This window comes from Lutjanus erythropterus, chromosome 6 (genome assembly GCF_056507025.1).
Source record: "Lutjanus erythropterus isolate fLutEry1 chromosome 6, fLutEry1.hap2, whole genome shotgun sequence".
Taxonomy (NCBI): domain Eukaryota; kingdom Metazoa; phylum Chordata; class Actinopteri; order Lutjaniformes; family Lutjanidae; genus Lutjanus; species Lutjanus erythropterus.
In genome coordinates, this window is record NC_139322.1 from 34,336,821 (window position 1) to 34,363,935 (window position 27,115).

Genomic DNA, 27,115 nt, shown 5'->3' on the forward strand with positions numbered 1-27,115 from the left:
ACCAAACAAACATGTTTTCTTACATCTATAAAACAAGATTTATGGACCAGGACAGCTCTGCAGCACTACAGTCCTTCAGTGTAAAGCTGTTTTGACACACATTTTACCATTATCAAGAAACTGTAGGTTTTGCAATTCAAATATTGCAATATTGGACATTTGCAGTTTCTATAATATTTAGATTAATTGTGCAGCCCTATGTTACATGTATCACAATATCGCAATCCAGTGTATTTGAGAATCAATACAGTATCACAAAACAACTTTTCAATAGTCAAGTGCCTCAGTATTTTCTTACGCTGCTAATTATCAGTTATTTTCTCTGTATTAGCCATGAGAAGCAAGTAATTTGTTAGTTTTTTTTCGCTGGCTAAGAAGATGTTTAATAAAAATGCATCCACACAAATATATTTTAACAACTTAGTTCTGTAATTGAAGGGAAAAGACAGTGATGACAGATACTCAAGGTTTTGGTGTCCTATTAGACATGAAAAAATGGTATTGAGTTCAAGCAGTACCCCATAATATTAATCGCATTAAAGCCATATTAATATTAAAACATAAAACAAACAAACCTTTGTTTCTGTAAACCCACAGCAAATTAGAATCAGACTCTACCTTAGATTGGTGGTACTGGTAGTATTTGTCTCTTAACAGTTGCAAAGCTGATTAAAATAAATACGAGGCAGCTATGTCAACAGACGTTAGCAGACTGAAAAGAGTATTGTTGTTCCCACATATGAGGTCTCATAATACCTGTGTGACTATCAGTTTATGTAGCTGATGTTTAAGTGTATTTCTTTTTCATCTTTTGACATCGTGAAATATGGCCAACAGTTTTATACCAATACTGATCAACATACTGTTATGCCATGATGCCCATGTTTCCCTTTCAGTGTTACACTAACCTCATGTGAAAGCTGAAAGTCTTGATTATGCATTGAGATACACAACAGTAAACCTGCAAGCCACTGTAAAGACTAACTGAAAAGAACAAGCTGTAACTTAGAATTTTGATCCAAACATGCTATAAATATTCTTGGAGTCCTTAATTGCACATTAACGTGTTCTTTCTGGAGGAATTAACTGTTCCTGACTGACCAGGCAAAGGCACACAGACCTCATTAAAAAAAAGACTGGGGGAAGGAGGAAGTAAAGGAAAACAAGGGAGACAGTTTAACAAGAGAGACAGGAGACAAAGAGGGTGTGGTGCCAGTATAAATCTTTGCACCGTTCATCATCCAGTTTACCAAAACAAGAACCTTATGAATAGTTTGAGGACAGTTTTATTTTTCAGACAAATAATGATACATGTGCTGTATCAGTACATCAAACTCTGCAGGGATCGTTCTGCTTGTGATATTTATATCACAAGACTAATATTTATGACAGTTAAATTGTATCTCTGCAATCAAACACAACACTGTATACTTCAAGTAAATGCTCCAAAGCCTCCTTCTGTAGGTGGTGTACAACAGACAAACACACTGTCTGAGACTGAAGTCTTCAACTGCCTGAAAAATAGTATGAAACACAAAAACTGGACACAAATACTGGTCCAACCTGCCAGTATTGTCAATTTCTTCTTGATAAATGACAGCTCTCTTTGTTGATTTAGAGAAAAGTCTTCTTTCCCCATGTCAGTCAGCATCCTTATCAAGATGCCTTTTAATATCCTTAAATAGTCCTTTTCTCCAATAGTGGCATGTAGTACCTAAAAAGTTCCATTTGCATCAAAAGTCCAAGTGATTTAGAAAGGCAGAAATGGTAGCATGGTGCAGAGATGTACAGGGAAGATCAGTCACTTTATTCAGCAGCTGGAAACACAAAAAGGCAGACATGTTATTATGGTAACCACTTATTCTTTTATGAATTTGTTGGGGTGATGTTGGACACATTTTAATTTATTCGTCATTGGCTGTTCGGCATATGAATAAAAAATATTCCTATCATTTTTGTTTGGGACAAAATGCTCCCAAATAACAAGGACACCAATGGCACACTGTCCTGGAGGAAGACAACACTACTCTTCTTGCTTAATTTCATAATTGGAAAACATAATAGAACTAAATTACATTTTTACCTCACAACATCCTAGCAACAACACACCAAGTCAGAATACAAGTAATGGATAATGTACAGTGAGTGGATCATTATAAACCCCTTCAGGGTGATTCAAGACCCCAATGCATTTTATTTCACCATAATGACCAGCTCACCATATATTATCCTGCCTATTACATGGTTTCTTACCAAATAAAATAATAATTTGACATGATCCCAATATAAAAATAATTTTTGGATTTAAAAATGATGTTGTTGTTCCTCTAGAGTCTGTGATCAGAACTCTGTGCATAGCAAACAGTAATGGTCTGCCATACAGAATTAACAGACTTTAGAATGCTGTGATTGACCAATCAGAATCAAGAATTAAACAAAGCCATGTAGTAATTTGAGATAATACATGTGAATGCATGGGCATTAAATGAGCTTCCTGGTTACAAATTTCCCTGTTGACTAAATGGAAATGATTTTAATTTAGACTAGCTGACTTGTCTTAAAGTAAGAAACCCACAGAAAACAGTTAAAATTGAGCTAAGTTTATTACACGTATTACATATTTTTCCTGTCACCTGCAGTGCTATTTATCTAACTTGTTTTAGTTGGAGCTGCAGTTGAAAGAAAGTAGTTCCAGTAGATTCTACCAAAGAAAGAAAGTGGTTCCTACATACAGCTGCTCACAACAAGGTCTGTGGATTATCTTGAGTAACTGGGTCATGATTTCTGGAAAGAGATACTGCTGTTGAGTTTTTCAGTCGTATTGTTGTGGCATTTTGAACACCACAAGTCAGCTTCCAACTACTTACATTACATTTTGAGGGAAGGCTGACATTTCTAAATCTAGTATGTCCAAAACTCAGCAACTCACTCAAACAAGCTAGATGGATAAATAGCACCGCAGTTTAGAGGAAAAATAAGTATTTGTTATTATGGAGTGAACTGCCCCTTTAAGCGCCTTTTCAAACCATTAGTCACATTCTTCAAAAAAATGCGTTGCAATTGTATTTTGAATGCAGCTGAAATGTGAAGCATGCTTTACGAACAATGCACGTTATCCTACAAAACGTGACAGCAACTCACCAAATGCGGCAACTTTTCAGAACTTTTCACAGCATCTTGGTAAATGACATTGTTTACCTAAAGCTGATATTAGCTGGCACACAGTGTGGCTAACATTAACAGTGCAGAGGCCTGATCCCCTTGCAGGTTAACGTCTACATGTCTGTGCAGAATGTGGTTACACATTGCTTTAGTTGAGTGGTTAGTTTATTCTGACAAAGCCTGTATACAACCTTCTTTTCATTTTCTAGACCAAAAGACTGCCAAACCAAACTTTTTACAAGCGGTCTTCTGTCCCACGTTGCTGATAACAACATCCAGGCATTAGCGAGGGGAAGGGCTGCCATCTGCCAACATTATGGTGCCAACAGTTACTCAGAGTTGTACATTAATTAAAGAGTAAAATATTAATAAATAGTTTAACTGACTAGCATTTCTCATGCCGACTGACAAGGTTGGTGATGTTTAATCGTTCAGTCGACTCATCACACACATCCCTATTAGCGAATACACTTTGGCTCATTGCTGTTGCCTAATTTGCCAATTTCTACATATCATTAGTGTTTGATAACAATAAGTAGCTGTCATACTTCCTCAGTTATTAGATACATGCTGTGTGAAATTTATGTACACTTAAAAATCCACTCTCTGATGCTTAAGCCCAGTCGCTCTAATTTTCGATTTTGCACAGGGGCTGCTTTTCTCTTTTGGCCCCAAACTGAATTCTTTTGAAATGTCAAGTGTCTTCTAACATGTCAGTGAAGGTTAGCCTTCTGAGACCACACTGTGCTGACTGTGGGGCTCAGTGAAAGACTTTGCAAGTTTTCATAGGAGCTGGAAACATTAGCTACCTCCCTGGGACATTCTAATGATAGGTTGCTGGGCTTCATGCATATTGGCAATGACGGGAGAAGTGGTTTGTCATGGATATGTATTGACTACAAATAGCGTGTCAACCCCATCTCTTTGGAGTTTGGTTGTTTATATGAAATGAGAGCCAAACCTTGCAGGTGATGTTACTTTCCTCTGGATTAGGTCTCTCTCTCTTTGTAAGACAAAAACGTTACTTTATTGCATGTTCATAATTAGATAATTATGGATGTTGCCTTTTCAATGTAATGTCAGTTAGGTTCTTTTTCAAACCCAAGACATGGGGGAGGTGTACGTTTTTGTGCATGGGTGCATGTGCACGACTACACCTATGCATGTGTACACATGTGTGTGTGTGTGTATAAATCAGCTCTCACCTCCTCCATCACTTCCAGTGGTTTATGGGAGCACAGCGGGGAGCCACATCAGCCTCCCCTTTGATGGTGACACACATGATTCATGGCTTTTAGAGACCGTTTGTTTTCATTACGCCTCCTCGTCAGCTCGCTGTAGCTGCATCACGGTTTCGTGCAAACGCAAGCAAATTTGGGCCAGAATGAGAGGAAAGAATTTCAAGGGGAGAGTTTTTTTGGCACTAGAAGAAACAAAGGGGCTTGGTTTGGGAGAAACTTAAGTCAGGACGACGGCTGCCCGCGGCTGCTTTTTCCACCATCACTTGGGTTCAGAGGTGGTCAGGGATTCATAATATGTCAGAGTCTTGGAAAAGCAGGAATTGAAAGGGTACGGAAAAGTCAAAGGTCCAATCTCTTGTGAAACATCCATTTTTTTCTCTTTTCAGTTCTGACTTTCTTCTAATCCCTCCTCTGCATCCTTTAGTTGTTCCTTATATATTATACAAAACCTTGCACACTTGCTAGCCAGAGGCAGAAAAAAAGTTAAATAAAAATATGCAATGAAGTTAAGATGTGGCTCAAAGTATGCATACCTATGGTGATGAAGATAGTAATGACGATGATGATACTGATGGTGATAAAATCAGGGGTGATGATGAGGATGAAGCCTCAGAACCTGAGAAAGCTGATGGGTCAGAGAGCTCCAGCAGAATGAGCCGTGTTGTCGTGTGGAGGCAACATTTAGGACAGGGTGTCCACCACCATCAGGCTGTTGAATTGAATGAATATTGAATGATGTCCAGCTGTTTTTGTCTGTCACCTGTCCTGCCCTCCATTGTGATCTATGTAGACAGAGTGCAAATGTCGAGGAATCACACACTGCTGTGATACATTTCTTGAATGCTACCATTGGCACGTATGAGCAGTAATAGCTGCTTTTGGCAAGCAAAATGATAGAATCACAAGAATCCAGAGTTAGTGTGTTGCTTGACAACAATGAAAACTAAAATTTTCATGAAGGGGTAGTGACTTCAAAAATCAGCTCCATCCACATTCTCATATACAGTTTTCCATCATTATTGAGGCAAACTGAAAAAATAATAGGTCCTCTGGTAAGCAGACACAGTTAATACATCTCCTCAGCTCCTAGACTATTTCCCTGCCATGAGGAATTCAGCTTACATTTTATGGTGACAGTCAAAAGACAAACCTTGCTTTCAGGTAGGCCTAGTGTCCAGCAGACATGGTTGACCAGGCCCCCTCCATCCTCCAGACTGAGAAGGCATAACTCAGTCTCTCGTGGGCCAGGTAGTTACATCCAGCTAGCTTAGTGTCCATGTCATCGCTCTGTAGAACCTGGTACAGAAAGTCAATGTAGCGTGATGCCAATTTCAGGGTCTGGATCTTGCTCAGTTTGTCAGAGGGGAGTGTTGGAATTATCTTGCGCAATGATGCAAAGGCTTCGTTCAGAGATTGTGTCCGTTGGCGCTCCCGGATGTTGGCAATTACCCGCTGGCCGTGTGGGTCTTCAAGGGCTGAGAGACTTCCAGGACTAGGACCGGGAATGGGGGAAAGGGACGGTCCTGAGGAAGGTGGCCGATGTTGAGGACTCCTCTTGAGTCTCTTGGGTCCAGTTGGAGTGTAGATCTGGATGTCCTCCCCTGGTTTGACCTTGCCATTGTCTGCTGATGTGGTGGGAGTTAGTGCGGTAATATGATCCTCTGGATGTGAGCCCGTTGGCCGTTTATGCCCGGTGACCCCCGGTGTTGCCACAACGACGGGGCAGGCGTTAGAAGGTGGTCGCCCCTTGTTCTCCTCACTGGGAAGCACCCCTCCCTCAGGGTGGTCATCATTAGACTGCTCCTCCTCTCTCATGCTTGGCCACGTTTTTCTTATGTCTTTTCTCTCCTTTACGTGATTCTCTGTTCTTCACTCCTCTGAATAGTTCCAGTCCTTCTCTCTTTCCTTCAACGTGTCTCTCTCTGCTCCCCTTTTGCTTCTTTCATACAGTTTTCCTCTTTTCTGTTTGTCTTCAGGAACTCCCTCTGTGCCGTTCTGTGTTTCTCTGGCCTTCTGCAGTGTTGTTCTACTTCTCCAACAGCTTTACACTTCATGCCAAGCTAAAATGGGTGAGCAATCAGCACTCAGTTTTAGGTTTCCACAGCACTTCTTCATCCACATATGTGGAAACCTTCCAATGATCTCTTCTCACTCTCTGTGAGTGTACACTGCATTGGTAAACCGGACTGTCTTCATGTCCCGCTCCTGTAGCTGCATGTGAAACAACAGCAACCTGAGTCTGACTTTTTAAAGGGAGGGAACCATGAAACTTTCTGCTGCCCACCCATCGAATTCACTTATTGGTCCGCAGGACTTTTTTTTGGACAGCTGAGCTTAAGACAACAGGAAGAATGAATCTGAAGCGATTGGTCCGATCAAAGGGACGAGGCGGAGACAAAGGTGTGTCGTACAGCCAACCAAATCAAACTGCTGTGACGTTTGCTTTCTGTCATAAGAAGTTGCCCAAGTTTATAGGTTCCAGATTTCCTCCAAAGCAAGTTGCTACCATCCCCCCCTCTCGCTGCTTGGTTCTCTGTCCCCCCTCCTACCTCCGCTCTCCACAACTCAGCACCATCATCGGTTGCTTTCAGTATAGTTCAGAGAAAAGAAAAAAAAAAACATAAAAGAAGCTCTGCAAATGTTTTTGTTTCTGGTTTGAAAGTTGGAAAAAGTTCATCTGCATTTTTCTGCCAAATGGTAGCTCTGTCTGCTTTAAAAATAGTGAAATGTGATGATTTTTTTTAACACATAACATTCCAGGCAGATTGAGTAATGGTTAGAGACTTGGGTAATCATTCTTTCATTGTTCATTTTCTGTTGGGTAGTAAAAAAACAAGGGATGAAAGATGAATAGACATTACTTTATACAATACTCAATTTGACATACTATATTAAAATTGTGTTATGATTCACAATTAGTGGGAATGATCATTTTTGCATCACAGTGTTCATTTTTACTGAAAAAATGATGATGGTGTGACAATTGTTGGAGTCTGTCTCCAACAAACATGTTTTTGTTACATCTGTTCGAGATCTGTGGGCCAATACATCTCTGCAGCACTATAGGACTTCATTGTAATGCTGTTTTGTCACAAATATTTCCTTTACCCACATTTTTTTTGCAGCTTCTGCAGTGTGGATATTGTACTTGGCCATATTGCAATTTCGATGTGCAGACCTATCATCCAATCAGACATTATCATTCGGCAAATAACCAAAGCAAAAATAATTCTTGGTCTTCTTTGAAAAAAATAATTGTAACAATTTGTTGGAAAATATTAAAAGAATGAACAGCTCTTAATAACCGAGGGTTCTTGTTTGTGAAACAACAGAGACAGTGTGTTTTATTTTACTGCCAGTGACTTGGCTGTAGTTTCTAAGCACTGACCTGGAGGGAGGAAAGTGCTGGCATTCAGTCAGCACTGCAGCACTGAGCTCTAATCACAGCATTAAGGAAAGAATGAGTTCTGCGGATCAGGGGAAGGCCTGTGGGACATTTTGTTGCTTTCAGCCGCTGAGCTACATCTAGATCAAGCCTCGGTCCAGGTCCAACATGGACTTTGCTTTCCAAACTTCTGGGTGAGCCTCCAGCATGGCCCACAGCCACACCCCCACAAGAGAAGAGTCTTTTGTTAGTGTTTTGCGTTTCAGAGACAAGATGCTTCCCTCTGATGAAAACACTTGAGTGAAAATGGTTTTGTACTGGCACAGTTAGGACACAGAACTGGAAAATCTCAGTGTCTCTGCACTGAGTCAACTGAAAGATGGCTTAAGTCCACAAGAATAGAAACCTCTATTGTCTGACCACAGATGATACCACTTCCCTTTTGCACAAACCATTGCTCACCATGACAGTGGACTATTTTGTTGCCACAACAATATTTGTACTAATATGTACTGGTTTGGAATAATAAACAGAATTCAGTATCAGTAGGTACTGTGGATTTAGATTCATGGTTCGGTGCGTGGTACAGCAAATTGAAAAAATGAGATGTCATTTATTCTGAAAAAAAAAAAGTAAACATTCAACAGTGGCTCATTGTAGTTAATTCTTACAGTAACAGTTGAGGCAGTCAAGTAGTTATATATATTTTGTCAAAAAGAAAAAATAAATATCAAAATATCAAATGTCAGTAATGTTTTACTTGAAGACTCTGACCTGATAATAATTCATGGACTCGTTTATACAGAGCAGCACAACAGACTGACTAACAAGCACATTGAAGGCAAATTGTAGCAGAGCTCAAGCACTTAGACCAGATGCTTATATCCTATGTTTTTTAGGCCGATACTGGTCACGTATCCATAGACATAAACACTCATAGCATTAGTTATTGCTTGGGTCTGAATCTGCAGTGCCTGAACGCTGTGGGGAGAAGGACTTCCTCTCTGGTAATCATTTGGGTGATGCAGTCGTAAATGACACAGACAAACACAACTTAAGTTAAACACACAGTTTTGGCATCAATACTTGTCCATGTTCACTGTAACTAACTAGAGGCAACGAAAACTTCATGAGCTTGACTAACCAGGCTAAGCCATCTAGCGTGCTACAGCTGATACAAGTGGTGCACTGCCAAAATATAAAATGTAAAACTTGCACTCCAGAATTTCTGTTCCACATGTGCGAGTAGCAGATAAAGGTGATTGTGACAGTTTAGGTCACATGGTGTGCTGAACAGAGGTCACATACCGAATCCCATACAGATTAGGGGTGTGCCGTATTGTTCAAGATATATCGTTATACTTTTTGATTAATTAATTATTTAGATAAGACAGCTGAAGATATGACAGGAAAGGGGGTAGAGAGAGGGGGGATGACAGCAATTAGGCCGCAGGCGGGAATCGAACCAGCATCCGCTGCAGAGGAGCAACAGCCTCAGCACGTGGAGCACACGCTCCATCATGATAAAAAAAAATTATGTTGTGATAATAACAATATTATGACTTGCTGTCACGTCACACCATTACGCACAGAAACAACAAGCGTGGTTGAAAGAAAAAGTAACAGGTCCACAGTGGAGGAGTAGGTACAGAATGGTTACAGATGTACAAAAAAAAAACATGGTAAAATGTATTAAGTGCAAAAGACTGGAACAGCAAAAAGGATCAAGACAGCAAATTAATTTCACCACCTCAAGCAGAGTACGAGGAGAGCTGGAGAGGTCATCCGCTATTGTGAATTATAAACCAAAAATATCTTTAGTATTTTGTCATATCATCAAGAATCTTATTAACGCAGAATACCCTAAAATATTGTGAAATTATTTTAGGGACATATAGCCAGCCCCTTATATCGATCCATTACACCCCCGATAAATAAAAACATTTGCATTTGGCATGAAAGTGGAACTTTATCAGAAATGCAAATAAGCCTGCATGGAGAGTAAATGAGTAACCCAACAGTCAAAATGCCTTTTGTTGCTTAATCACTTTTACAGATATGATTTAGGTTAGTGATTTCTTAAACTGGAGCCAGACACTCATGGGGGGCACAGTACTAAAGTAGGGAGGGGAATGGATGAGTAGAGAAAAAATATGGAGTGAAACTAAGTTGAATGATTATGATTTTTGCAGGGAAAATAAACAATGATTGTTAATTATTGGAAAAAAATTATATATACAGGGCTTAGATATTTCAACTTCTGAAAGGGAGCTTGCTAGAAAAAAGTTGGACAACTACTAGTTTATGTATTGTGAAATGAAATGAAATTAGCAATAACTAACTAAATTTTGGTCTGAGCATGGTAGCAGTTAAGGTGAGCATCAGGTTATATCCCACTTCCTTGTCTGTTGCTCCCACAGCTCACCATGTGTGATTGTGATAAGCTTCCCAGAAGATTCATTTAAACTTGAGAGAAAAACACATAAAACTCACCAAAACCATCTTGGTTAGTCTGTTCACTGTCTCATCAATCACCAACTTAATTGACCTTGTTAGATGCTTTAAGAGCCGGGCTCTACAGGATGTTTTTTTTTTTATCTCACTGCTTACAGCTCAGAGCGCTTGGCTCTGGCTGAGTGGGTGCTGATTTCTCTGACGACAACGCTACAGTCTGAAATTTCTATTGTGGTCCATAACTTGTGTTATTGTTTGCCTGTTTCACGTTAATTAGAGTTCATATTAATGGCGAACGTTCACAGAATGAGTTAGTATCTGTTTATGGGTCCAAAGAAATCATTAATCTTTGAGAAGGACCAGTTGTTTATTATGGTTTAATTGAGCAATGTGTTATCAATCTCCAGGAAGTGAGCTAGGTTTCAACCTGAGCCCTTCCTGCCAGACGAGCAGCACACACTTCACACGCACATGCAACACTTTACTGAGGAAATCAACTGAGCACGCTGCTCATTAGCTCGACTCTTCTTAAGATTGTCTTTCTGATATTAACACATCATAGCGACTTTACTACAGGAGTTCTCACCAAAGGAACGTGCATGCAGAGCTGCACAAGTCGAACAACCAATAGGAATGCACAGTCTGAGATGACCTCCAATTGGTTTAAATCTACTTTAGCCTGAAAACAGAGCCAAGAGGAGGTGCAGAAATCTAGTTTTGTCTCAGACCACTTGATTTACAATATGTTAAAAGGTTATTATTTAAATTATTGCTCATTGATGCCAAAAAATTCTTGCAGAAGGCAGATAGTCACTAAACTTCAACTCCAGTGTGTATTTTCAGAGCAGTGGGTTTTGTGTTTTCAGGATAATAGGCTTAGCTTTATATTGACAGAAAACTGACAGTTAGAAACACCTGATCAACTTACAGTCTGTGACTTGTCATCACTTGCTTTTGTCAAATTACAATTTTGCACTTGTCTTGCACTCCTTGTGTTCCTGCAGTCCGCCTGGGCTTCCTCAACTCTCTTCCACCATAAATCATATATTAAATAGAATTTTAACCTGTTAAATATACAATCAACTCGCTGCTTGGACTGCTGTACTGATTGTTGGATGAGTGATTATTATGTATTACATATTATTTTGTGAAGCTGAAACCATTTTTAAAATCTTAGAAGGTGTGAAGAGAGTATATCAGTTAAAGTTCCTCAAAACTAAGCATGCGGTCACACAATGATCATTAACACAATCACTCTGGTGTTGAATGACCAGGAATATTTACATCACAAAGCTGTTTAGTTAAAGTAACAGTCCTGGTCTCCTATGATCTATCAAGTTGTTGTGGAAATTAGTTTCTGTAAATGTGCACAGAACCCTGCCTAACTGGCAGATTCCTTTTCATCTTTGTCTTTTAAACATCATCAGACTTTGTGTCTTTGTCTTTGTCTTTGTCTCTGTGGGCGATGGGACACCTGTGATGGATCACAACTATTTACATATCACAGCTCCCTTGAAACTGTTCCTTGCTTGCTAAAAATAAATACCTCCAAGCTACAGGAGTGAGTGGTGGAAAATGGATATCAGGTCTTGTTATAAACACATACTGGGGCAGGGAAGAGGGGAGAAGCGAGCCACGCTCACAATGCTTCGTCTTGTGTGTGAAGGCCCCCCAGAGGCTGACTGCGTCTGGAAAAAGGGGAAAGAACACCGGACCCTGTCTGTTTGAACTGCATGCTCAAATGAGGACTTAGCATAAATATTTCCACCAAGAGAAATGAGAGAATGTTATCACATGTGGAGCTTATATATACACACACACGGCACACACACATGCTTGAAAATTCATGGGTTTACTATGTGGCAAGCATTTATACAGACACAAATAAAGAGGATCCAATATGTAAACAAGTCAGTTAAAGGATGTTAGGTACACTACCTGGTGAAATTTAGTCATTTTCCCATTTAACAGCTATGATTCATTTGAACAATGTTAGCAGATCTTTTTTAATCCAAGATCTATCTGTGTTTCATGAAGGTGGTATTTGCTAGAGGGCTTGTTTTTTTCCGACTGTCTTGTTCATTTTCTTTTTACTTTTTTCTCTGTAACGCTTTCTCACAACAACAGTTACGTAGCGAAAGAATCTGTGGTCAAGTAGGACAAGCCTATTCTCTCAGGTCCTTTAACAACCTCAGTCTGGTCCCTTAATCATTTATAAATGAATGAAATATACAACTAAATAAATAATTTCTTCAAATGAGAGAGAGAACTTTTTAATAAAATATCTCTGTGCTTAACAACAGACATAATGAATCGGCTAAATAGTCTATCTCAAACTTTAGTACAGTCAAATTAAAGGAAAAATGATAGTAAAAGCAACATTATGTTTATTACAGCAACAAGATACTTTTAATCAAGGATTACAAGGGCGTATTGTTTTTCCTGTATGTTTGTAGGCCTACATAATGTTTCTTTCCAGTTGTGAAAAGGTCAACGTGATTGTCCATTTTATAATTATACATATTACAGCACACAGTGAGCTTCAGTTTGCATTTAACCCATCTTGGTATTAGGAGCACTAGGCAGCTGCAGTGCCTGGGGACCAGCTCCAGATGTAAGTGGGGGAAGAATAAAACTTGAGCGCCCAGAGGAAACCCACAAAAACACAGGGAGAACATGTAACATTCAAAAAGTAAGTCTGTACCCGAACCAGGACTCAAACCCATGACCTTGTTGTGAGGCAAACGTGCCGATGGCCCTAATGGATGAGGCCCCTCTAAAAACGTCAGTGAATAGGCCTGGTGTAGGCAATGGTTCTAAATGTTGAACAACCCACAGAGAATCATCACCCAGCTCTGCAGAGGATTTTAGCTACTTTTATCTCATTGGGCCTCATGCAAGAACCACTCGTACGAACAGATTTGTTCTTAAGTGGTGTGTACGAGTGATTTAGGAGAACTTGCATTCACCAGTTTTCTCGTATTTTGAATTTTCCTTAAGATACAAACACAATTTCTGAATGGTCCAGGCTTGTCATAGAGTCATGTGCAGTCAGTCTGCTGTTATCCAAACCAAAGTTTGAAAGTTTGACTGTATATTTCATTAATATTTCATTTGTTTGAAGACATTTTGAGTTTGAAAACTAAATTACACTTCATAATTATGTTGACATTATCCTGTTTGACTACATTTCAAATTATAATAAAATTGTAAATTTAAGTATAAAGCCTCTCATCATTCATTCAATGATGTATTATTACCTGCTGTCAGGTGTATTGGCCGTATATCTCCATATGCAGGTTTATTAGTCTCTGTCCATCGAATATCCTGTGGTGGAAACTTCCTCTCCTCTCACTGTAGTCACCAGTTGCCTCTTACTGTGTCTGTGGTGAGTTTTTTTTTTTCCTCCTACGTACTAATTTTCATATCAAGGCACTTCTTCTTTATTTCATTGACAGTCTGACCCTCCGGTAACATGGAATTAACAGCACTCACTTTTCCTGTTTCTTTGCTTTAGCAGATCTTTTAATTATCACTGCTGATGCTGTTAAAAAAAGATTTTACCATATGGATCTCTGAAAGCAGGACATCAAACTCTAAACTCATAAAGTTCTTTTTTCTCTTTAATGCCGTTTTCATGAATGAACACTTCCTGACATATGGGACAAGAAGCACAGCCTTGTATGGTATTACTGGGGCATTAATTATGCTAATTTACAAGTCTCATGCATGTGCAGTCAAATACGCACAGGTGGATCATTTATACGGTTTTCTGAAGTTACAAGCGTTTGTTGAATCTGACATGGTGTGTTTGAGCCTTCATGCAAATACAAGTAAGAGAAATTTAAGACAAGAATATGAAAATGACATTGCATGAGGCTCATTGATTTGGTTTTACTTTACTATTTTGTCTTCACTGCTCATATTTGTTCCATTTTCAGCTGCGTGTGCAATCTATTTTGGATTTTTAATTTTTTTTTTTATCCATCTGAAAGAGCAAAACCATGCATGATTAATTAGTGGACAATCTCTCCTCTGCATATCCCTCACCTGTTTGCTCTGCTGTGTGGGAGAAGTCGCATTGCACATACTCTGCAGAGAAACAGTCTCCTGTTCAGTGTATAAGCCAGCTGTTTTGTAAGTACACTGGTTGCTGCACTCCTGCTGCTGTGAAAACAGAATCGGGGGGGTGGTAGTTGGACCTGAACTCTTATCTGTTTCTGAAGGGGGACATGCCAGACAAAGTTTGGGAACCACTGCTCTAAACCCAGTTACTTTATCTTAGAGATCACTTAAACTCCACTAGAGGTCATCCTATCAGAGGTCTGACTTAAACCTACTGCAGACATAGTTTACAACAGAGATAATCAACTTGCTTTGCCCAAGGGCCACTTTTGCAGAATGTCAGAAGGCCAGGAGCAAGTTAATAAAAAAAAAATCAAGAAGATAAATCAGATAAGATAAATTAACATTAGAGGCACATAGCAAAGGCACAATTATTTTTGTTACCTCCACCGCTCATACATACAGTCCTACCCTATAGACTTGCGTATTAACGGCAGATAAAGGCACACACCTATACAAGACACATATAGGCCTAATACATGATACCACCAAATGGTGTGGGTAGATAATAATATAATGACTGTTATATGCTTCTTTCCAGCCATGCTTGCCTGCAGTACAGATAAAGGCAATAAATACAAGTTGGACCTTAATTGGGAGATAAACTACAGATGTTAGCTAGCTAATTAGCATATGTAGCTGTTATCCTTTACATATACTGACTTTCTATAAGCACTTGTCAACTCCGTCAGCTTATGTGTCACCTCTATCAGACAGAAAACCTGACGGAGTTCACAACATGACATGTTTTCCCATTTTAACAGTGTCTTGTACATTTTGCCATTTTGTTTTTTCCCCAGTTGTTAGCTTGCCTGCTAACCTGAACTAAGAAGATTACATTTATTTAAAAATTCTTTAATAAGTATATTATAATGGGAAGATGGAGTTGATGTGTGAAAGCTGTGACTGCGGTGATATCAACACTGTTTTATAAAAATATCAAATAATGTAAAACTTACCAGACCATCTCTCCCACTGTTGCACCCACCAAAAGCAGGAAACACCAACCGGGTCCTAAAGGTTATAGCTGAGCATGACTTTGCCTGCTTTATTTAGGCAAAGTCATGGTCAGCAAAAAATCTGACGGAGTTGACAGAATATGAGGACACACTATTATAGACATTTTTTAATGGATAATATAATTTAAAGTTCTCAAAATATGTTGTTTCATATTCTATTTAATGCTTCAATTCATTTGACATTTATATTTATCAATTTGTAGCACTTTTTAACATTTTTTGAGGAAGTTAAACATTGTAATGTCCTGCTGAGGACAGGTCAAACTGCATGTACTTTCTTGGTACAGAGCCTGTATTTTAACAAATTGTCATGAATTCCTCTTCTAATATATTAAATCCATTTCATGAGTATACACAGGTGTGACAGATTTGACTTTTACAGTGTTTTAATATTTTTTTTTCAATTTTGACATAAAGAAGACTTTTTTATTTGAGACATTTTTTGTCCCTTACCTTAAGAATCATTGACTGTATGTAGAGGGATGAACACAGAATGAACAACACAAAGGTGAACCATAAAGATGGCAGTTTAACAAAGGCTCCAACAGGAATTGTAGCTGCACACAGAGCCATGAACAGCCCTGACAGCCCACTGTGGGTACATGAAGACAGAAAAGCTCCTACAGCTGCCCCCACTGTTACCCCCAACCTCCCCACAATTCCACAGTGACCTACTCCTTGTCCATACTGGTCTGTTGCTGCCACTGCTGCAGAAACAGATACCCCTACTGCCCCTGCCACCCCCATCAGAGCTCCTATAGATGGACCTGGACCCAGCACAGGAAGAGCCGCCTTTATCACAGTTAAAACTGCTCCACCAGAACCTGCAGCAGCAGCACAGATTTTACCTGCTCCACCTCTTTGCCAGTACACAAATAATGACATTCCCACAATAACTGTCACCTGCAACGAAGCTAAAATTCCAACAAAAATGTCCTCTAGTACAGCACTGTTTGTGTTCATGGAGTTTGTTGACTGTAAGGAAACAGTCTGCTGCTCTGCAATGTTATATACATCACATATGATCAACATCAATGGAAAAGGTGTGGTGATTAGTTTAAATGAATGTGATTTTTCAAGTTCTTTTACAGCTAGAACTATGGGGGTCAAAACAACTCCAAGAACTAACCTAATTTTAGATATATAACCTAACGCAAATAACGAAGGTACAATCACTGACCAGAAAAACAATGAATTATAAGAATCTGAGTTAAACCAGGCCTTAGTGATAAATGTAAACAGGCATATCACTCCTCCTAAAATGAAATAACACAGGGAAACAGGAACATATAAAATAACAGACAGAAATCTTTCTAAAACGAGGCCCAGTACGTATCCAGTTGCAGTGACACCTGTGAGACACGCTGTCCCAGCCAAAGCCACGGCCTTCCCCATCGCTGCTTCACCTTTTGTTTTAATCACCAGTGAATATGCTGATAATCCACTACAGATACCTACAACTAATGACAAAGTTGTGGAAAAAACACAAAACATCTCTGTAAATATGGATATTACATTGTAATGCACTGGAAAAAATCCTGGAACATAATAATCAGTGTCCATGATGTATTTTTTGAACTGATCCATGAGCAGCCTGTTGTCAGCCAGAAGCTCCAGGGACTGAAGCACAGTGACTGCTGTCGCTCCCAGCAGAAGACCTCCTGGAACTCCTGACACCAGTCCAATGACAAACACGCCGATGGCTGATGCAAACCCTGAAGACAAATAGATTCTGATCAGTAATATGGAGGACTGAAAGATCCATCCCATGCAGTACCGTCAACACTGATTAAACCAAAAACACTTTTGTGTTTCCAAGAGAAGTCATCCATGAGCAGAGCCGCCCTAAGGAATAAGTGAACTAATTGCCTGTTTAGGGCGACCTGTGGTCACCTGATGACCCCCAAGAGAGCTTGATATTTTTTTTGTTTGTTTTGGTGATCTATTAATATGCCGCTTTCAGATCTGGTGTCACGTTGAATAGTAAAGCACAAGGAGTTTTTATGTGATTATGAAACAGTCTGAACTTCTGTATTATTATTAACAAGACCACACATGTGAAGAAGATACATGAGAAGACTGGCTAATTGTATATAGGTATTATTAATGCCTGCGACAGGGCTGATTCTCCTTGAAATCAAGAGCCTGCGTTTATGTTTTCACAGACAAAGTCACAGTGAAAAGGATATTAGCCAGTTATAATGAAGCAGGAATTTTATTTTTGACATTTTATTTTATGGTCAATATTGTGGAAACACTGCTGCTTTTGTCCACAGTAGCCTCCAAAATCAACAAAATTAGAAAGTTCCTTCTTGTAGATTTAATGTGCACATTAACATCGGACCAGTTCTGTGAATTTACTACCTTTATAATATCAAAAACTGTAGACGGACTAAAGACACAATGTTTAGGACTTGAATTGTAACTTATTGTTCTTGACTTGGGATCTGAATTGGGAATTCCTAGTCAAAACTTGAGACTTGTGACTCACAAAAACAATGATTTAATCTACTCTCTGAGTACCATTATTCAATGTAGGAAGGCACACAGAACTTACCAGAGTTAACACAGGCAGGTAGTGTGATAGGTCTGTAATAAACAATAAAATAATGTCAATGATGAAACAATGTGTTAATTAAAAGTAAATGTGACTTCCTTAACAGCAAAGGAACCATTCAATTGTCTGCTGCTAAAAACTAAAATCATTTAAGTAGCATTTGACTTTGTTATGGTAAAACATAAAACATGACTTTTAAGAACTGTATTGATAGTATATCTAATATCTGAGATGATGATAGATATTGGAAGATGTACCAACTTAAAATGAGCATCACTTGACTACTGAAATCATGAACAGTTTATCTTTAGTTCACCTGTTGACTCGGCTGTTGTTCTCTGTAACAGAAGACATCTTAGGACTCAGTTGATCTGTCAAGAAGACATATTGATACAGATCAAAGAGATGCAGTTGTAATTATCAGTTTTTGTCTGCCAAGCGTCAAGCTATGCAAATGCTGTTGAAAACAAGACAAGTTAAGATTCACAGATGATTACAGCTGAGAACATGAAACTACACATGAAACGTGAAACTCTAATTCAGACTGCTGATGTCTCATATGAACTTCAGGTAAACTTTGGAATTACATTTAATTCTCTGGTCCTTGAAATTCTGTGATATATTCAAATGAGGTCAAACACAATGAAAATTTCTTAGTCGATCCTGTCTCTGACTCCTCAGATACTGTATAAACCAAGCTCAATACTGTAGAATGGTTTTATATATGAATGAGCCCAACACAAAACTGGAACTTCAACCCTCTGTAACAGAAACATTCCTCAGATATGATCAACAAAGGTAAATTTAAACACATTCAACACTTCATGCAGTTCTTTGGAGTTTCATAGGTTTCTGTACTGCATTTACAAAAAACGAATCAACTAACTTATTGAACATCTCACTGAGGAAACTCTGTTGTGTATTACTAAATATGTATTTTAAGCTACTTAAAAACATGGACTGGATAAAAATTCCTGACCTGGGATGCTGAGATGCAGACATGTAAAACATTGGGGTTGATTTAGCGGGGCAGCTTTACTTGTGATATTTACAGTTATGTACTTTTGAAGTGAAAATGATGAAGAGTCAATGGCAATAGACTAGATACTTCAGACCTGTGAGGGTGACAGTGAGAGAGTCTATAGAGAATAATGAAGTATCATTTTACTTTATGTATTGTCTGTTAGCCTAGTGAAGAATGTTGACGATCAGGCTCTGAGTTTGTCGATCAAGAACTGGGCTGTCACAGAAGATATATCTTAAATTCCAGTAACCAACGCCCAGTGACTGTACTTGAACAGGGAAGCTGAAGAGAGTGTTTGCAGAGAGTTCAGTTCATTTGGGGTCACTATAGAAGCAAAAACAAAAACTACTTTGGAAATGATCACACAAAACCATGATTTCAATATTAAATCAAACACTGATCAAAATCAGGGTTCAATTTTGAAATCAAAGGCTTCTGTGGATTTGGAGAATCATGACACCCCTCATTACGGAGAACATCAGGACTTTGCTTTGGATTTCTTTTTTGTTAACATCCAATGAACACTATTACATGAGCAGACATTTTCTTACATCGTACATCATTTCAAATGTTTATCACTTGATATTTTGCGCAAAAGCCATATTTAACAGGTTATAGACCTTGTTTTCTGGTTTGTCCCTATACTGTTACCCAATATCTGTTGTGCTCCCCGTGTGAGGCAGTGCCATCTTGTGGCCCATCCAGCTACATACAGGAGACAGTGTGTAATTCCATGATTGTATGTAAATGTGTTATTGTCAGATAAAAGAGGAAGGAAGTAAGATTTAGTTTAATCAAACTGTCATGGTGCATGTTGAGACAATATTCAATGAATTTATCACTTATAAATCTGTACATACAGTATATGTGTATAGTTAATGGAACTGTTGCTTTGCTATTAGCTTTGCTGTAGTTTAGGATGTGTTTAAATCAGTGTTGTCATGAAAATCATGTGGTGTTTAGAATTGAAACTGTGCTTGTTTGGGCAAAAGAACCAGGTACTGATAAAGTTCTGGTTTACCTGAACCTGTTCTAAGCTGCAACTAAGCCAGTCAGATGGTAAATGTCCACCACAGCTGCACTTTTCTTTTACACTGTTTTGTTTTAGTTTGTCTTTTATTCTATGCAATTGTGCCACATAAAATGTCTATTTCTGTCTGTGACTGAGAACTCACATATTTCTATGAAGATCACAGCATGATTACAAATTGTTTGATTGCAAAGTGTTTTGTCCTGTTTGGTTTGATGTTCTGTGCAATTTCTCTGGTCAGTGAGATCTGCGGACAGAATATTTACCTGCAGCAACACTTCAAAAGAAGCCCAAACCCATATGAAAACCATGGACCAAGCCACCCTGTTTCCTTAATATACCTCAGTTGAGGGTCAGTAATACAAACAGAATATTTGAAATAAAAAAGATACTCAGGCGACTAACTCAGATTGCTGAAACCTGAAACTTCAGATAAATTTTGGAATATATAACTGTGGATTTTGTCCCTCCTCATACAGTGGAGGAACATTAGCAGGGGGTCTCTGAATGTCCAACAGGAGGAGGGATTGCAGCAAGCAAAAACTCCACCTCACTATTATTTTAAGACACACTTGAAAAATTTTGAAACAGTCCTTTTAAGGCAGAGACACAAATGTCAGCAGTGTTGAGAGTTAAAAGAAGCTCACCAGCATAGGCCCAGATTGGTTCGTTGTTTGTGAAGCGGCTCACAGATGACGGCAAAAGTTAGTCTTCAACCCCTTGTCTTCTTGGATTCTCCCACATTTAATTTCCTAGTCCTTCAGATTCTGTGATATCAATTAAATGTAGTCAAGTACAATGAGAGTCCCTCAGTTGATCTTGTCTGTGACTCCACAGATATATGAAGCGAGCTCGATACTGTGGACTGGTTTTGACGAGCCAAACTGGAGCCTCAACCTTCTGTGACAGCAACATTCCTTAACAAAGGTAACTATCAGTCAAAATCATTAAACATTTGACGCTGCACTTTACAGTATGTATGTATGTATGTATTGTATATTTTTCATGCAAATAACATCATAGCAATACACAACATGTGAAATGTGATTATATATGAATTGATATGTACAAATATCGAGATGTTTGAGTCTTTTGTAGTTATTAGTGCAATGGCACCCACTGACATTTTATTCACAATCAGTTGGCAGGTAGCAGAAAATGACTGTATGTCACAAATTATTATGTTCATTATTTAGACTGTTTCTTTATTTATTTTTAGTTTAGCTCCCCTGAAATAGACCACTACAGCCAACGTGCTTTAAAACTGTTCAAAATGCTGAACTTTTACTTTGAAGGCCAGCTACCTCTGTTTCGGCTCTTGGTTTCCTTTTTGAGTTTTCTTTGCACTAGTTTGATAATAGAATAAGCAGATTGCACACAAATACAATGTTCATTTGTATTTGTTCAGAGAAAAAGAATAAAAAAGCACTACAGTCACTTTTTTGTTCACTGGTTTAAGAGAGAAAAATGATTGAACCATTATACAGTGTGAATAATTTAAAATTAATTATACTTCATACACAGAACCACAGGACACAGAAATATTTTATGGGTTTTTTATTTTCAACACTACACAGTTCTGACTCTTTATGTACTGTAACCCTCACAGACCTACAGTGTCTAATCTGCGTGTTGCCTTTGACTCTTCACAGTATTTCACACAAAAGTTGTACAAAAGACCATAAACTCCAAGTATGAAAAATGTAAGCTAGTACAGGAGCACAAACAGACACCACACACCAGCTACTGTGCAACAGGTTTCCACCAACACTATCAGCTGTCAGGTCACATCATATTTTGTGCAAAAGCCTCATATTACAGATTATATATCTCTTAGAAAACAGCAAAAAAATCCCAGGAAAAAATATTGTCTGTAAACAAAATATTAAAAAATATAAACAAGACTCTGTTTTCAAGTGCAGTGCAGTGAAGCACACTTGCCTACAGAAGAGGGTTTTTGTTCTTATAAATGTTTTGCTGAATGCAACCCTGGTCTCTACTCTCTATACCCAATGTAATGTTGTGCTCCCTAAAATGCTCTGTGCACTCATGACCTTCACAGCTACTAATGCTATGCAGTTCCACAGTTGTATGTAAAAGTGTGATATGATGCAGGAGTAAAGGAAGGAAATAAGATTTTAGAAACAATGTTTGAAATATTTATCAGTCATGGAATGTAGATAATGAGGCTGTTGCTCTGTCATTAGCGTAGCTGCTGATCTGTGTTAATTCTCTGTCATTAACAAAACATATGGTCTCTTAAATACCACTGGAGGTTTAAATTAAACATACTGCAGACATAGTCTCAGTGAGGGCCTGGATTACTCTGATGTTTATTTTCTTTTTTGGCAGAGCAATCGTGTCCTTATACAGTTAAAGTTCTGGTAGAACTGAACCCGTCCTAAACTGCAGCTCAGCTGGTCAGATGGTAAGTGACAGAGCAGCACCCTCCATGTCTACATGTGTATGTGTGTATGTGTTTTGTGTTGTATGATATTATGGTATATAAAATATCTCCATGTCTGTCCATCCCTCAGAACAGAAACAATTTGGTCCCAAAAAAACAAAAATGATGCATACATCATGAATACACAATATGAAAGGTCCCAGCCATTACATAATACAAAGTGGTATTGAGAGGTAATATGAGAACTACAGATATCAAAAATAAATAATACCCACATGTTGTCGAATATAAAAAAGGCAGTTTAACAAAGGCTCCAACAGGAATTGCAGCTGCACACAGAGCCATGAACAGCCCTGACAGCCCACTGTGGGTACATGAAGACAGAAAAGCTCCTACAGCTGCCCCCACTGTTACCCCCAACCTTCCTACAAATACACAGTGATCCACTACTTGTTCATACTGGTCTGTTGCTGCCACTGCTGCAGAAACAGATACCCCTACTGCCCCTGCCACCCCCATCAGAGCTCCTATAGATGGACCTGGACCCAGGACAGGAAGAGCCGCCTTTATCACAGTTAAAACTGCTCCACCAGAACCCACAGCTGCAGCCACCCAAATCTTATCTGTACCACCCCTTTGCCAGGACTTAAATAATGTCATTCCTATAGTAGCTGTCAGCAGCAGAGAAGTTAACACTCCAACAAAAAATGCCTCCAGTACAACACTGCGTGTGTTTGTGGAGTTTGTTGACTGTAAGGAAACAATCTGCTGCCTTGCAATCTTATATACATCACAAATGATCAACATCAATGGCACCGGTGCAGTGATTAGTTTGAGGGAATATGATTCTTCAAATGTTTTTACAATCAGTAACAAAGGAAACAAAATAGCTGCAAGAACTAACCTAATTTTTAACAAAAGGCTTATGATTGTAATCCATGCAACACACGACATAACGATATAACCACTAACACCTAGCAATACATACATACACATGAAGAATGGATCTAAAAGTGAAATAATGATTAGAAACCCCCATATGACAGTTGCTGAATAAAATAAACACAGCACAATAGTAGCATGTACTAAGGGCAGGGATAGAAATCTTTCTAAAACGAGGCCCAGTATGTATCCAGTTGCAGTGACACCTGCGAGACACACTGTCCCAGCCAAAGCCACGGCCTTCCCCATCGCTGCTTCACCGTTTGTTTTAATCACCAGTGCATATGCTGATAATCCACTACAGATACCTACAACTAATGACAAGGTTGAGGAAAAAACACAAAGCATCAATGCCAATACGGATATGTGAACTTCATGCATTTGATCATGACTTGTGCGTTTTTCAAAGTGGTCCATGAGCAGCCTGTTGTCAGCCAGACGCTCCAGGGACTGAAGCAAAGTGACTGCTGTCGCTCCCAGCAGAAGACCTCCTGCAGCTCCTGACACCAGTCCAATGCAGAAGAGAGTAATGACTGATGTCAACACTAAAAAGAAATGAATTCTCATTAGTAGTGTGGGGGAAAGGTCAGTTTGTGTAATCCATCCATCCATTTTAAGATGTGTTTGCTATAACAACTTGACATTGTCAAATAATTCTGACAATCAGTCACTAATCAACAATCTTTATGTGGTAACTTTGCATTATATATTGCGAGAGAGTACAGTACCAAGGTGATTTACAGAGTTATCTGATGCACAGATATTGGATAGCTAGTTTACTTGTTACTAAAGTAAAAGAAATGTTATTTCTAGTAGACAGGATTACATAAAGACTGCTGTGATCGACAACATCAGTGTATGGAAAAAAATGTGGCTACAAATGATTGTAATTGTGACAGCAGTTAACAAAACACAGCTAAAAAAAATGCTAAAAGTTTGTTTGAAAGAACTGTAATGAATACAAATTTAAAAAACACTTTTTTCACTAGAATTACCAAACTGATTCTGTGTTATAAACTGTAAATTGCTTTAAATTTGGTGAACAGTGCATATCTGGACTGAAAGCACCATGTTTAGAACTTGGACCTGAATTGGGACTTCACAGCCAAAACTTGACATTTTCAAAACCCAAAACTTACCAGCGGTAACACAGGCAGGTAGTATAATAGATCTGTAATAAAGAATAAAATTACAACGCCAAAGTTAAAACACTGCAAATTAAAAAATGTGGCTTCTCTAAATGCAAAAAAACACAAGACTTATACAGACACACAATGTAGCCATCTCTTTAGTGCAGGGGCTCTCAAAGTGAGGCCCTCGGGACAGTGGCAGCCCTCAGAAACATTTTGCAGCCCCTAAATGTGTCATCAGAACTAGGAATGTCAGATTCAGTGAATTATGCACGAGCACGAGGGAGAACCAAGACTACAAAATAAAACAGGAAATAACCAACAAAATCCAAAACCATGACAATTAACCTACAACTAACCGGTTGAAAAAAAAGAAAAATAACATGAAATACAAGAGCACTGTAGTCTGTAATGTAATGTGCGCCCCACCAAGCTCCTATCTCTTGTATTGAGAGCCTCGATTTGCACATGTACAACTTATAATGAGTCAGTGGGCAGAACAATTGCACCCCAAATGGGAAACACAGTGACTTAAGACAACGTAAAACAGTGTAACACATTTTTATTTCAGATTAGAAAATTCACTCACTAACTACACAATATTATCCTTGCGCATTAAAAAAGTATATATTACAAAGTAATCAGGTGTTATTCACTGAAGCTTTAGAATGTGGGGAGAGGTGGGGCGGCAGCCTAATGCCCTCTATTGACCAGCACCCACTGGCTTAAATCTAACCAAACTGCATGTGTTTCATAATGTTAACCACATGTAAAAAGAGTTTTCTGGAAGAGGCCAAAGCAGCAACAGTATTTTATGACCTTGCATGAGAACAAATTCTAAGTTAAAGACAGGCACTGGTAGATTAACTGTTTTATTGTGTAACAACTTAAAATGAGCATCAGGGAGTTACTTTCACCTGTTGGTCCTGCTGTTGTCCTCTGTAACAGGAGGCATCTGAAGGTTCACCTCATCTGGAAAAAAAAGGGAGATAGCGAGGCATTTATTATTATACCATAATCCAGGTAATCTGCACAAAACCCTGATATGAAAATAAGATAATGTCCAATTCATAATTGATTACAGTTGGGATCTTTAAAGTTCTAATGAATCAGTCAGCTGAGTGCCTATTTGTTACTTGTTTCCTGTAAAACAGGCAGCTAGGGAGGTACTGGTCACAGAGATTAATTGGTGTTTACGGTAACAAATAGTGTTGTGTGTAACGGCAACCTGCCCGCAGCTAAAGCAGTCCATGAATGTAACACTCGGAGAGACAGCAGCCTTGTTCTGTTGCACAATAATGTGTATCACAAAACTGTGCAGCTGGAGGACCTCAAAGCGGAAACCAAAAGTATTTTCTCCATAAAATATGATCCAGTTTGGATGATTCAGTTTCAAGATCAATGAGTAAAATTATAAAGTGGTGTGTCTGTCCATTTAGGCCCACTCCAAAGAAAAATCGCTCCAGATGTGTTTGTCTTCCAAGCTCTACTAGGTCATAAGCGAGACAGCATTTCATTAGAGGAAGCTTTAGTAACACCTCCGAGTGCAAGATGTATCATCAGCCACTTCAAGTCATTTTGCAGGAAAAGACAAAATCTGAAATACATATACCAAACAGCTTTTTGTCTTTTTTTGGGACAGATACTGGTGTATAGGTGACATGTAGATCAATATACATGTAATGAAAACACTCAACTCAATTATGACTTAATAGTTACTTTAAAGGCATAATTGCAACATTTAAAAAAAAAGTGTACCTCATAATCCCTTTTAATGATCACTTATGAGCCACTGGAAGAGTGTGGTGGTGTCTGAATCAGCAGAGACTCTACCCTCTGCCTCTGTGTAATTATTTTCTCATTATTTTGCTGTACTCAGGACATCTTACCAACCCAACACATTGATATCTCATGTCCTACTATCTTTCTTTTGCATTCACAAATGGCTATAACAGTGTTACGTCTAACTCAGACTGCAGAAGCCTAAGATGATCTTTGGTATATAATTTTGCACAGAGTGAGACTGTACATTTTGTCCCCCATCACTTACCGTGGAAGCACATAAGTTAACAGGAGGAGCCAGCAAAAACTGCACCTGACTATTATTGTAAGTCAGACTTGGAAAAATTGTGAACCTCTCATTTTAAGGCAGAGACACAAATGTCAGCAGTGTGTGTTGAGGGTTCAAAGAAGCTCACCAGCATTAGATCGGTTCATATTTTGTGAAGCAGCTCACAGATGACACCAAACTTTAGTCTTCAACTTCTTGGCTTCTTAGGTCTTCCAACTTTTAATTAAATATGAAGTTATGTGATATTATTCAAATGTGGTCAAATACAATTAAAATCTTTCACTCAATCCTTTCTCTGGCTCTTCAGATATGGTATGAAGAAAGCTCAATACTATGCAATGGTTTATGAGCCCAACCCAAAAGTAGAACTTAAGCATTCAATACCATTCATTATTTTGTAACCTCAGCAAAGGTCACAGTCATTCAAACTCATGAAACTTCATGCTGCACTTTGCGGTTTCATAACTTTAATCTGTACACAAATAACAAGATTCACCTAACTTACTGAACTAAAACAGCTCACTGAGGAAAGTTGGCTAAGTATTATTAAATATGATACTATTTAAAA

General features: G+C 38.7%; 3 protein-coding genes across 5 annotated transcripts; all 3 read right to left on the reverse strand.

Moving 5' to 3' along the window:
- Positions 1-1,263: 1,263 nt before the first annotated feature.
- Positions 1,264-6,637, reverse strand: LOC146325628 (protein twist-like). Of its 3 annotated transcripts, XR_014770723.1 has the most exons (3): positions 5,554-6,637; positions 4,937-5,185; positions 1,264-1,817 (listed from the first exon to the last, which is right to left on the reverse strand). XR_014770723.1 is itself a non-coding variant. In XM_084721759.1 (2 exons), the coding sequence occupies exon 1, from the start codon at positions 6,216-6,218 to the stop codon at positions 5,571-5,573; it is 648 nt and encodes a 215-aa protein (XP_084577885.1). In that variant the 5' UTR covers positions 6,219-6,637; the 3' UTR covers positions 1,264-1,817; positions 5,554-5,570. The 3 variants fall into 3 exon arrangements, 1 of the variants encoding a protein (XP_084577885.1); XR_014770724.1 differs by lacking the exons at positions 4,937-5,185; positions 5,554-6,637 and adding an exon at positions 4,368-4,930; XM_084721759.1 differs by lacking the exon at positions 4,937-5,185.
- Positions 6,638-7,928: 1,291 nt separating this feature from the next.
- Positions 7,929-18,324, reverse strand: LOC146325629 (uncharacterized). The gene is made up of 4 exons (XM_084719879.1): positions 18,260-18,324; positions 17,944-17,975; positions 15,840-17,101; positions 7,929-8,105 (listed from the first exon to the last, which is right to left on the reverse strand). The coding sequence occupies exons 1-4, from the start codon at positions 18,295-18,297 to the stop codon at positions 7,929-7,931; spliced, it is 1,509 nt and encodes a 502-aa protein (XP_084576005.1). The 5' UTR covers positions 18,298-18,324.
- Positions 18,325-22,247: 3,923 nt separating this feature from the next.
- Positions 22,248-23,962, reverse strand: LOC146325630 (uncharacterized). The gene has a single exon (XM_084720057.1). It carries the CDS (start codon positions 23,956-23,958, stop codon positions 22,579-22,581), a length of 1,380 nt encoding a protein of 459 aa, XP_084576183.1. The 5' UTR covers positions 23,959-23,962; the 3' UTR covers positions 22,248-22,578.
- Between the last annotated feature and the right edge of the window lie 3,153 nt (positions 23,963-27,115).

Coding starts and splice junctions, on each gene's coding strand:
- LOC146325628 (XM_084721759.1), bottom strand. CDS start 6,218: ATGAGAGAGGAGGAGCAGTCTAATGATGACCACCCTGAGGGAGGGGTG.
- LOC146325629 (XM_084719879.1), bottom strand. CDS start 18,297: ATGTCTTCTGTTACAGAGAACAACAGCCGAGTCAACAG. Junction 17,976..18,259: donor AACAACAGCCGAGTCAACAG/GTGAACTAAAGA, acceptor TGTTTATTACAG/ACCTATCACACTACCTGCCT. Junction 8,106..15,839: donor TACAGTCAATGATTCTTAAG/GTAAGGGACAAA, acceptor TAACTGTGCCAG/TACAAAACCATTTTCACTCA.
- LOC146325630 (XM_084720057.1), bottom strand. CDS start 23,958: ATGGATGGATGGATTACACAAACTGACCTTTCCCCCACACTACTAATG.